At 37.0% G+C, this 13329-nt stretch overlaps 1 protein-coding gene across 1 annotated transcript in view; it reads right to left on the bottom strand.

Moving 5' to 3' along the window:
- Positions 1–8775, bottom strand: part of angpt2b (angiopoietin 2b) — a 31184-nt gene extending 22409 nt beyond the window's left edge. The window contains exons 1-2 of the mRNA XM_051873663.1: positions 7779–8775; positions 262–408 (exon numbers count right to left, since the gene is read on the bottom strand). Of these exons, the coding sequence (XP_051729623.1) occupies positions 262–408; positions 7779–8060 (429 nt within the window). The 5' untranslated portion in view covers positions 8061–8775. The remainder of the gene's footprint in view (positions 1–261; positions 409–7778) is intronic.
- Positions 8776–13329: the final 4554 nt, after the last annotated feature.

Genomic DNA, 13329 nt, shown 5'->3' with positions numbered 1-13329 from the left:
AAGGTTAAATATTATCAGTCATTGAGCTCCAAGAATTTAATTGGATTTTGAGTCACCAGTGCAACTCATTGAGCAGTTTGCTTGCTATAATAGAGGATTTTTAACAAATGCTGGCGTGAGAGGTGTCCACATGACTGCTTGTCTTCAAAATGCGGTTTAAGCGATTAGAGAAAAAGCATTTCACTGCAGAAGCTTGCCTCAGTTAGAACGGGGTGCCATTTATATTTCTGGATGCTGTCAGTCTCATTTGATCAGCCTCACCTGTGTCTCCACATCTGTCAGTTTGCGTGTGTTCTCCGCTGATTGGCTTAGAAGATTGGTTCCGATCTCCAGCATAGTGGCTGTCTGGGTGTGAATGACATTCCGTTCCATCTCTGATCTCACATTCTCCTGAATATAACTCTCCAGCTGTAAACATGACACAAGACATGTCAACAAACAAAATACTTGTACATAACAAAGAACTTTCAGCATGGAGAGGCATAAACACAGGCTATCCCTTCTATATCATATTTTTTCAAAAACAATAAAAACATTTTAATTATTCCACACTTTTGTGTGTGTGTGTACTGGTCAAAAGTTTGGAATAATTAAGTTTATTTTTTCAACGTTTTTGTTATATTTATGCTATCAAATATATAGTAAAACCAGTAATATTGTGATGTATTATTACAATTTAAAATAACTGTTTCCTATTTTAATATATTTTAAAATATAATTTATTCCTGTGATGGCAAAGCTGAATTTTCAGCATCATTACTCCAGTCTTAAGTGTCACATGACCCTTTAGAAATCATTCTAATATCCTGATTGGTGCTCAATTATTAATAATGGTTCTTATTATCAATGTTGAAAACAGTTTTTACTTTTACTCTTTGATGAATAGAAAATTCAAAGTTCTCTGTGGGGAAAAAAAATCAACATCAACAGACACCAACAGGGCTAACACATTGATCCAACTAAAATTCGGCAAAACCTGCAAAAAGAACATGTCTGTCTGTGTTTGTTGTGTCTGTCGGTGCTAGCCTTTAGTGAAAATGATATATAATCTTGAAAAGTGTCTGAGAAGTTTGCCAACAGGCCAAAACAGCACAAAAATAATCAATATGAAATGCATGGTCGGAAATCAACGCTAAAACAAGTGCTGTACAATCAATCTTACTGACAGTGCTTGACTCCCTTCGGACAAATGGACTTCAGTGCACACTGTACAATTCTAATGAGGCAATACAAATATGCCCTCATCCATCTTCAGTGCCACTGTCCACAAATAAATGACATCTGCAGTGTACTTCATTCCATATGCACAATACATGGCATCTCTTAGCTTTACCACCCTGCTGAGACACTGGTGTGAGCGCCTTTGGGTAAACTATGTTTTGTTTGCTCAGTTTAATTCATCATTGGCTGTGACATGATGGGAGGCAAAAATAAATAAATAAAGATCATGACCATTTATGCAAGCTATAAAATCGAGGCACCAAACATCTGAGAGTAATAAACAGAGCTCAGACTGATGTGGCCTTTTCAAAATATGACAAAAGGGAAGAGAAATCCTGTCAAATCTTCACTGTACCATGTAATTTGGACGTTTTTCCAAAGATGATTTTTTTGCCAGTCCCTAAGTAGGTGAGCTTTGCGGCAAACTAAAGTGGCATTGATTAAACTACCTTTAATCTTGCTGTTCCGGCACTTTCAGTAATGAACATTCAAAGGGTTTTAATTGAGTTAAATAATGAGGTATAAAAAAATGGAAGTGAATTAAAAAGCAGCCAAGTCCATTTGTATTTTCCCATTTCCTGGAAAATGAGATTTATTATTAAAAGAGGCCAAACATGAACACTCTAACTCTCTGTGAAGCTTTACTGAAAACAATAGATCGGCCTACTCAAGGACAGTTGAGCAAGAATAGTTCTATTGAGCAATCTTTCACTTCTTTAGAGGAATTGTTCATTCGAAAATTATATTTATTTATTATCTACTCACCCTCATGACATTCAAAATCTGTATGATGTTATTTTTTATCCCTATGGAACACAAAAACAGGTTTTGTAGAGAACATTCACATACATCTTTTCTATACAATGACATAGTGATCACATCCTGTCAAGATCTACAAATTAACTATAAAAGCAGGTTTTTGACATTATGACGTTTGGTTATGAGACACTTTTGAACCAATGACGTTTGATGTTACTGACATCCAACATGCGCTATAGGCACCATATTTAGCATACAAGTTAAATGGATGACTTTAAAGGGGTGGTTGATTATGATTTCACTTTTTTAACTTTAGTTAGTGTTAGAGCATAAACAACATCTGCAAAGTTACGACGCTCAAAGTTCAATGCAAAGGGAGATATTTTCTTTTAAAGAATTCAATGTTTAAGGACTACAACAAGCTTCTTCCCGGGTTAGTGACATCTCTAACCCTCTAATTTACATAAACCCTGCCCTGAGAACAAGCAACAAAGGGGGCGAGGCCATGTTGGGCTGCTTTAGAGAAGAGGAAGAGTTGTTGTAGTAGAGTGTTGTTGCCATGCCGTAATTTTACGCTGGACTGCTTCACAGACGAGGGTCAATTCAATGCTGGATTTGCACAAAAGATTAACATGACGGCACATGCTAGTCGATGAGTTGAATCAACTCCACAGCAACTGCATAAATTTATCCATTAACCATTCAGAAATGTCCAGATGCATTCTATAAGTTGTAACTTCTTCCTGAGTGTCTCTATCAGTGTCCGACTCCGGTTTGAACAATGTAAGGCTGAACACCGTTACTGACAATCGTCATTTTGGCTGCGTGAGATTCTCCAGCTTTGTTGTTGTTGAGCAACCGAAGTGCGAGCTGTTAAAGCTCCGCCCTCCTTTGGAAAGGGGGCCGGGAGCAGCTGCTCATTTGCATTTAAAGGGACACACACAAAAATGCTGTGTTTTGCTCACACCCAAATAGGGGCAAATTTGACAAGCTACAATAAATGATCTGTGGGGTATTTTGAGCTGAAACTTTACAGACACATTCTGGGGACTTATATTACATCTTGTGAAAAGGGGCATTATAGGTCTCCTTTAATGCTATTGTTTTGTCATTTTTGGAGATTGGCAGTCCATGGTTACTATGAATTATCATTTTATGGAAAAAATAAACATTCAGGTTTGGAATTATATGAGGGTTAGTAAATAATGACAGAACTTTCCTTTTGGTTTGAAGTATTCCTATAATTCACTACTTCTCTGTCTGTCTGTCTGTCTGTCTGTCTCTCACTCTTTTTCTTTTTCCTATCTTTTTTTAGAAGGACGTGTCAGTGCATCTTGGCTGCTTTAAACTGAGAGACAGAGGCTGCATAGGCAAGCAGAAGATCTGTCGTAGGAGATTATTTTGGATTAGAATGTAGTATTAAGAAAGGATGTTGGGAAGCCAAGAAACTGTTACAACTACTGACTGAGCATATTCCACATGGAGACGTGTTCTTGCCTGAAAGAGAGGTGATTTATTCACCTCTAAAACAACAAATACAAAGGCTTTTTGGTTTGTTGTGTCAGTACTATTACACAATAAGCTTGTTGTGATTTTTCATGTTTGCTTTTCTCTCTTTTCTGAACAGAGCCTGGATAAACGTTTTAGGGCAAGAGGATTTGTGTTAATTGCTATGTTCATAGCAGGTTTGTTTAGTTTTACGCCCATGTATGAATCACATTCTATATTTATGTAATTTAATAATATGAATAGTGAACAGTGTGTGCTATCTGATTGTGAGAGAAAATCAGTGATGGTGAGTTTCTAACTAAACATAGTGATGCTACTAACTACATATTTCACCTGGTACCTTTGGCAGCCTCTTTGAGCATAAGAGAGTTATTTCAAAAACCAAATCTTGGAACACTTTACAATAAAGTTCCACTACATTAATTAACAGGAACAATGAAAAACTACTAACTAACTAACAATGACCACCCACAGGATTAATGTGATTCAACAGAAGTCAGGATGCTGAACAAAAAAAAGGAAAAAAGAAAAATCAAGTTGTCCCTGACATGTAATTCGGCATGCTTGTTCCCTCATTGGAATTTCATTGAAGAACATACAGGATTAGCTCATGTTTTCTTTAGGGGGGTTCTCGAAGACCCTGGGGGTCAGATAGTCATGTGGGACTATGGTGTGTGATACAAATACACCATCTCATGTGTGGCCTCTGGCCGGAAAGTCTAGTAATGCATATGCAAAGCAGATCGTCTGTGGTGTTGAAAACCCAGTACAATCCACTCAGCAGCGGGCCAGAGGTCAACGTTCTCCAATGCTCAGGAAGCTGCTGATTCTACCGCACACTGCACTCAATGACCGGAGAGGGAGTGAAATAATAATTTATACAACATTTGGCCTGCTGGTGAAAGCGTGCATATAGGCATGTCAAGAGGGTCTGCCTGGACCGCTATTTCTGAGTTATAGTAGGCGCTTTACCTTTTTTTCTATACCTCCTACTGTCAGATAAATGCAACTTGTGCCAGATGTAAGTCTTGTAAAATTGAAAGTCTGACGACTCATGAGTGTGTTTGACCCTTTTTGTAATCCTTTGGCATGCAGAAGGATTTCTGGTGTGCACGTATGATACTAAGCCCCCTCCGTCTCCATATTTATGGAGTGATTCAATGGGAAGCCTGAATAAGACTTTGTAGATGGCCCATAGTCTGGGTGACAAACAGAGCAGGCCAAAGCCTGGCTGGGATGTGATTTTTTTAGCAAAGGACAAAGCATATATTAGAAGTTTTTGCTGTTCATATGGCCTAAATAACAGAATCTGTGTTGATGTGACAAGTAATGACCTTCTCATTGAAACGTAGTGCAAATGGCACAGAGATAAACTGTCTCAAAACACACAGTTTATTTGAATTACTGTGGGAAATGACTGTGCCATAATGTTATCAGACTTTAAATGACCTTCACTGCAAAAACATCATTATCTCGACCATCCACACAATAATCCGCAGGTTTTAACTGTTGGTATCTGTAAAAAGAGCAATATCCCTTTCAAACAGAGTGTTTTAGAGATAAGCCTGAATTATGTTAGTCAGAAACACACTGTAATAATGTTTATCAGGGAACCTAAAATTTGACATCCAAGTTAAATGTACTTATCAAAGTCAGATTATTATTTAATATGACAAGAATATTTTTTTATCTAAGCTTTGGATAAAAGGGCCTGCTAAATGAATAAATGTAAATGTAGTACAGTTGCAGAATCAACCTGACAACATTCGATTACATCAGCGAAGATTATTTTTAAAGGGGTTGGATAAGGTAGAAACAGACGCACTTCTACTTTTTACAGTGCAGAATCAATGTTTTATGTTAGAGCTTTTACTGAGAAAATATGACGGCCCTTAACGGAGGCCGAATCCTTGTCTTTCCGGTTTTAAAACAGTTTTCAGATACTGACAAACTCCACCAGGCTTAAATGATCTACACATCCAGGAAATCTTGCTTAAACATGTTCAGGATTTACCTCTCTCTCAGTCTTCTTTCCAAATGTAATAACCTTATGAGGATAATGTGTAATACAGATTGGGACACATCTATATTGCACAAACATAAATAATGTGCATAAACTTGTCTAATGTAAATTCTGGATCCTGAAGCAAAACCACTTGAGAAAATCAAGTGGCGACCTAACAAAATATCAAAATTATTTATCATACAAAAGTAAACAAAATCCCTTACAATCAGACAATGAAATATATTAATTTTTCCATGAACTCCAACATTATCCATGACATAGTCTGAACAGGACAAATATTTACAGTTTGGTTTCTAAATGTCTAAATTCCGATGCTCGGGCGCCTATAATTCACCATACAAACACTATGTGGTTGACAGAAACCATCTTAGTCTGGGTTGTATTTCCTTTCACAGCTTTGTTCATGATTTTCGAGGATGTCACACAACCTGTTAGCATCTGATTAATTTAGCTATAGCTTCTGCTAAGATGAATTTATTTTTAATTCGTTTTTTTTTTTAAATTGAAATATTTAAAATTCTGCACTTCAGTTTCTAGATCCCTAAAACAAGAAAATTTGGGAAACCGACCATGTGAATTGCTTTGCAAAAGAAGAACGTACTAAATTTCGCAGCACAATACCATAGAGTTTGATTGGATGCACATCCTTGACATCAATAATTAATCGCATCCAAAATAAAAATTTGTGTTTACATAATATATGTGTGTGTACTGTGTATAATTATTATGTATATTTAAATACACACATATACATGTATACATTTAAGAAATATTTGCATGTATATGATGTATATATATTTATATACTTTACATTTTATATAAACATAAATATTTTATGTAAGCAATAAGGTACAAGAGCCTGTGCTGTATCGTGATTAAGTTGGAGCGGAGTGCCTGCAACCCCTTCAGCCGTGGCTTATTCACGATACAGCATTAGCTTCAAGTACCTCATTACTTTTATAAAATGGTTGCCACACAATACAAATATTAAAGCCAAAAATATGTATCAATGCAACTTTCATGAAGTAAACTTTCACTAAAGCCTTCCTACTGCCGGAAAAAATAGTCCCTGACCGTGACCAGCAACAGAACTTACATTATTACGCCATTAGATGGCGGCAAAGACTGTCTTTATGAGTGTTTCAGTCAGTAGTGAAGACTTTTACATTAAAAAGACAATGTTGTGAACACGGAACAAGACGCAACTGACAAATGCTTTGACTAGCGCTGTCAGTCATGGGAAAACCCCTTAACTGTTAAAAGGACAAGATAATACATCAGACATTTAAACAGATTTTATATTATGAACATTAGACTGACCTGAAGGAAAATGCTAAATCTGAATGCAGGTAATAAACTCGCTCACTCAATCTCTTTCTCACAACACTCTTCTACATAATACAGTGAGCTTCAATGAACAATATCAACTGAGAACAAAGAGTTTACGTTGCTAAGAGTGGTTGCTAAGGGTGTTGTGTAGTGATACACAGAACCGTTGGGTGAAGTGGTCGTCAACACAGCTGTTGACCAATCAGAATCAAGGACAGGAACTAACCGTTTTATAAATATAAATATAACATTTTATTATTAAATATATACATGCATGTGTTAGTTTTTATACATAATAATGATACACAGTACACACACATATTATGTAAACACAATCTTATTTTGAATGCAATTAATCGCGATTAATCGTTTGACAGCACTACTTGGAATAGATTTAAATAGCATTTATTGATAAGAATCAAATGTACATAGGCTTAGTTTTGGTGGACTAGATCTGCTACGCTGCTGCTGCTGCATGAGTAAAGGCTACTGCCGAAACATGCACATAAATACAGTGAATAGAACACAAGCTGCGGCAAGAAAGTAGGGAGAACCCCTAAGCAGATGTAGGCAGGTGGTGCTGGGGAAGGTGAAGGGCTAGGAAAATTCCCATGGCATGCTGAACTGAGTTGAGACAGTTCAGGATGGAAATAAATAGGTTACGTAGATAGAAAAAAACAAACAGATCAATTGGCCAAAGTAGTCGGCTTTAAAAGAACCAATCAGATGCTCGAAAGAGTTTCACGACTGAACTACGTATTTATTTTGCCAACTTATCTTGTTAGTTATCATGTACGTTTTAGCATTTAGCAAATTTCCCCTGCTTACTCTGATTAGGATGAACCTACATCCCAATTTGAGAACCACTGGTGCTATAAAAGATGAACAAGAAACAGACAGAATGAGGTTTAGGTGGATTAATTTAATTCACTACCTTCTGCAGCCACTGTGTATTGTTCTCTGTGGCACTCTCTAGGGTCTCCAGCTTCCTTTCCTGCCAGGTGGGTTCAGCATGGGGCGACTCCGGGGCCGAGGGTGAGTCCCGCTGGAGGGAGTTAGTCACCTGGAAGTCCCCCGCAGGCCGGCACTGCTCCACCTCTGGAAGGATAAAAGTGTAGCGGCAGGGGCCATGCTGCACCTGGTGCTGCCGTCTTTCCGAGCCAATCGCCACAACTACTGCCGCTGTCAGGTAACACAGACACGGCAGCCAGCCCATCCCAGGAAAATGCTGACGGTAGGAAAGATATAATCCAAGGACGGATGAAATAGTGTGGGCTCTCCTCTGAAAGCAGGTCGGATGAGAGAGCTTCACTGGGATTAGCACTAGTCCAAACTTTTCTGAAGATCGGAGTTCTGGTTCTCAGCTTCTTTCTTTTTCCTTTTTCTTTGCTTGATGGGTTGCTCTAGAGAGATGTCTTTCTACAACAGCACACTTGTAGTGGTGTTTGCCAAAACAATGCAGCAGATATAAAAGCAACACTATCCAGATGACAGCCTAGAGGGGGGAGATTGTTTCCTATTCCTCACGCACTTTACGTTCAGGACAGCTCAGAACAGCTCAGAACCAGAAACATCCTCTCTGTTTATTTACCCTCTGAATAGTTTTTCAGTTTCCTGCTCTCTCTCTCTACCATCTCGTTGTGACTGTCCGGGGTTGGAAGCTTTGAGTTTGGGAACTTATGAACTCAGTGCCAGAGCTTTTTAAGGACTGAGTCTAACATCCCTTTTTTTTTTTTTTGACACATAATCACTCACCCCCTCCTTCGTTCTACCTCTCTCGCCGTCTCTTGCATACTCCCCCCTTCCCTGTCTCAACATTTTGAGATGGAAGCTGCAAAAATGCCCACAGCAACCACCCCCAAAAAGAAAACCCAAACAGAGAACATTCACGTTTAATTAGCCCCCTCCTTCTCTCATGTTCTACCCCCTGCCATCTCTCTCTCTCATAGCAAAGGCTTATGCCACACCTGCACTGCTACACAGGAAAAAAGGATGAACATGGTGATATGAGACATTATTGAAATTAAACTGGGATTAAACTGAAATTAAACTTGGGAGGTTTGGAGGATATAATCTGATGATAATCCTGGAGCTGCTTAATGGGGCACCACTGTGATTGAAAATATAGATATACAGTGAGGTCCAATAGTCTGAGATCGAAGTCTGAGAAAATCTGGGATTTTTAATCTTATTTTATATAATAAAATTATTAATATATACTATTTCCAATTATTATGGAAATAGTATAAATATATATTTAAAAAAGCAATAAAAATAAATATAAAAAAGTTATTTAAAATTTTGTTTTACTGTTATTAATTCAGTTATTTATTTTTATTGAGGTTTTTATTTGAAAAAATAGTTAAAATTCTGCACTTTATTTCACAAAATCTTAAATTCAACTTTTCACTCAAATTGTTATGCTGAATATAATTTGAAATAAAAAAAAAATAATAATAAAAAAAAAAAACTACACTGTTAAATTTATGGTAAAATAACAGCAGCTGTGCTTTCCAGAAATTCACTGTAAAAATAGGGTGATAATGTTTTAGCAATTACGAATTGGCATATTAGTGCCTGTATAATTTACAACTTATAACTGTATATTTAATTAAGTTATATAAAGTTAATATGCTAATCTACTTAAACTACTAAAATCTGATTTTTTTTTTACAGAAAATGTAACACAAAACACCCTACATTTCTGACAACAAACCAAAAAGAGGGAAGAAACAAAAGTATTTATATAAAGTATAAATCATATCTGATGTGTCACACAGGGATTTCAGGGAATGTAAATAATATTTTTCATTTGCAAAAAAACCTACATTTTACAGCATTTTACAATTAAATTACATATATTATGTGATGTTAAATCACTTACAGTTTTCGCCAAACCATTTCATTTTTACAGTTTTTTCCTGGTCCGCCTCAATTTAAAGTCCCCCTGTGGTGAAAATCAAGTTTTTAATGTTGTTCATATGTCTATCTGGTGTTTTTAACATGCTTTAAGACAAACCATGTGCAAATTCATAAGTCAACACCATTGCTGAGTATTTTCTCTTTAAAACTGCAGTGAACCAAAGACAGTCTCAAACCTGCGGTTTGAAATCGCTGGTGTTTCTGACGTCACAAACCACCTTGTAATCATGGTGGGCTTTAGCATTTCATTAACAAGGGGGTCTCAAAAGAAGGTTATCCTGGTATTTTTTTCTGTTGATATGAAAAATTGTGTAGATTTAGCAATATGGCGGGTGTATGATGCATATTACGATGTTATGAAGAACTATATGCCTTTCTCCACTGACGTTCTGAGTTGTTCAAAGCGTTTCTAAGGATACTGATTGTTAGAAGACAGCTGTCTGACTTGCGAACTGGAACATGGTTTGTGTAACATTAGCAACACATTATTAGCTGTTTGATAACAGTCAAGCAAAACGCTAATCATATTAATTACTGTTATGTGTCCGACGTTGTAAAAAGCAATACCATTGTGCAGCGTTTACCTCAGTAAGTTGACCAAGTGGATCTCTTGAGCTCGTGCGAGTGAGTGGAGGCGGGGCTTATTATCATATTCATAGATCTGTGTATTAAATGGGGCAAGGGTGTAGAGTTACATTCAAGCTATGCATTAAGAATTTTTTTCACAGGGAAAAAACGCTTAAATATGTAATTCTGATGATCAAAGATAAGTTTTAAGGGATACAATTATTGACTACAGGGGGACTTTAATATAATGAAGTAAAGCTGGAATATGTGTAGTGAAATCAAACCACATCTGCACTGCATATGAAAAGGAACTGATTGACAAAGAATCTGCAAGTTATTTTTTTCTTCTTTGAATCAAACTTGAAATCTCCAGATTGCTCTGACCCAATATAACCCCCATTATTCTCATAGTTTACAATGTAGACTTTGTGTGTTCTATTAAAGTCATCTTTCCATTACTAGTTCCCACTGACTATTACAGCTTTGCGTTTAAGACTGCGTACCATCAACTGGTATGAATAGAACAAGCTCTCAGGAACCTCTGAGAGCTTAAATCTTCCTCCCTCCTTTCATTTGCTTTTGCCAGTCAATCCCATTCACTTAAACTGTTTCCTTTTACACTTTTCTGTGCCATAATTCATAAATGGTTTACACTAAATGGAAAGTTAGTAGCTATAAAAATCCTGTGGGTATATAATGGGATTAAGTTGCCAACACAAACAGAAATTAATTGACTATACATGTCTCTTCTTCGACAAGAGCTTGTCTCCTCCTCTCCCTCCCTCTCCTTATCTTCTTTCACGTCTGTACCAACAGAACCAGGTTCATTTGTCTTGCTAAATTCTTTAGCGCAGCAGCTAAATAAGAACAGTCTGCTGGTAATTATGTGATGCCTCATGGATCACGGTGTTCTAAAGAGTGTGTGGGCGATGTTTTGCAACTGATTGTCGCAATGTCCATCATTGAAATTGATCAAAATATGCATAGTGGTGTGAGGGGGTAGGCAAGGTCACAGCAAAAGCTAAAAGCTATGATCAATTGTGCAGATGTCTGCGGAGAAACTTCAGAATATGATATGGTTTGTTTAGGTTCAATAGTTCAACGTAACAGAACATACCACTCATTTTCCAACTCCGACGGGTGAAAATAGTTGTTTCATCATTTCCAAACTCACTTTCACACTGTGATCCATGTGCTGATGTTTTGCTCGAGTAAAAATGGAGTGATTATCACAACATGAACAGAGTAGCAACTGATATTAAAAAAAAGACCGAACAAAGACTGCATTTTCACTTCCAAAAAATAATCAAATTAATCATGAACATTGTTTTTTAATATTATAAATACAACCCGAATTACGGAAATGTTGGGATGCTTTTTAAATTTGAATAAAATGAAAACTAAAAGACTTTCAAATCACATGAGCCAATATTTTATTCACAATAGAACATAGATAACATAACAAATGTTTAAAGGAAGAAATTTTACTATTTTATCCACTAAATGAGCTGATTTCGAATTTGATGCCTGCTACAGGTCTCAAAAAAGTTGGCACGGGGGCAACAAATGGCTAAAAAAAAAGCAAGAAATTTTGAAAATATTCAGCTGGGAGAACATTTAGCAACTAATTAAGTTAATTGATATTAGGTCTGTAACATGAATAGCTATAAAAGGGATGTCTTAGAGAGGCAGAGTCTCTCAGAAGTAAAGATGGGCAGAGGCTCTCCAATCTGTGAAAGAGTTTCGTAAAAAGATTTAAAAACAATGTTCCTCAACGTCAAATTGCAAAGGCTTTGCAAATCTCATCATCTACAGTGCATAACATCATCAAAAGATTCAGAGAAACTGGAGAAATCTCTGTGCGTAAGGGACAAGGCCGAAGACCTTTACTGGATGCCTGTGGTCTTCCTTCCCTCAGACAACACTGCATCACTCATCGGCATGATTGTGTCAATGACATTACTAAATGGGCCCAGAAATACTTCCAGAAACCACTGTCAGTAAACACAATACGCCGTGCCATCTGCAGATGCCAACTAAAGCTCTATTATGCAAAAAGGAAGCCATATGTGAACATGGTCCAGAAGTACCGTCATGTCCTGTGAACCAAGGCTCATTTAAACTGGACTGCTCACTTCAAAATGGCAGTGGGGATTCCCCCGAAGGGAACTGCTTAGGGAAGTTTGTGAGTTTATGTCTAAAAGTGGAGTTAAATACAGCCCGAGTAGCTTTCACATTCATGCAAATCACGCCACAGTTCCAGTGCACTATATACTATAAATATATATATAAAGTCCACTAAAAGAGGGAGAGCGTTTTCACATTTGGCTCCTAAACTCTGGAATAGCCTTCCTGATAATTTTCGGGGCTCAGACTCACTAGATTAAAGACGCATCTCTTTAGCCAAGCGTTCACATAATGGATCTCATATCCTTGTACTCCAGTTATATCAGATCAATTGCACATTACTATCTTTGCTTAATCTTATTACAGCAGCTACGCTAATTATTCTCCATTTGCTTTTCTGTTTTATCTCAGGACGCCCGTCCCGAGGTCACTAGAGAGTACATCAGCTTCGGCTTGGATCCAGCCTCTTATAAAGACTTCAGATGTCCAACACCTGTGAAGAGACAGCGCCAACTCCTGCAAGGACTTCAGATGACGCAAACTCTGGATCAACATACTCCATTCCAAAAATTGCTATATATCCAATCATTGTTAACATGTTTTCATTACTTCCATGAGCTCATTGTTTCTATCTGAAATTAATACATTGCTTAACTTAATACATTGTTAGCTAACTGCGTGATTTGTATATGTAGATTGCTGAAATTACAAAAATTGGACAGAGCCATCTCTGATAACAGATTACTCTAAATTGTAATGTTGACATACGTTCTCTCTATAAAGCTGCTTTGAAATGATATGTAGTGTGAAAAGCGCTATACAAATAAATGTGAATTGAATTGAATTACAATATATATAGAAAATCTGGC

This window comes from Ctenopharyngodon idella, chromosome 19, assembly GCF_019924925.1.
Source record: "Ctenopharyngodon idella isolate HZGC_01 chromosome 19, HZGC01, whole genome shotgun sequence".
Classification (NCBI taxonomy): Eukaryota; Metazoa; Chordata; class Actinopteri; order Cypriniformes; family Xenocyprididae; genus Ctenopharyngodon; species Ctenopharyngodon idella.
Note: the sequence above shows the minus strand (reverse complement) of the source record. Positions and strands in the feature narration are given on the sequence as shown.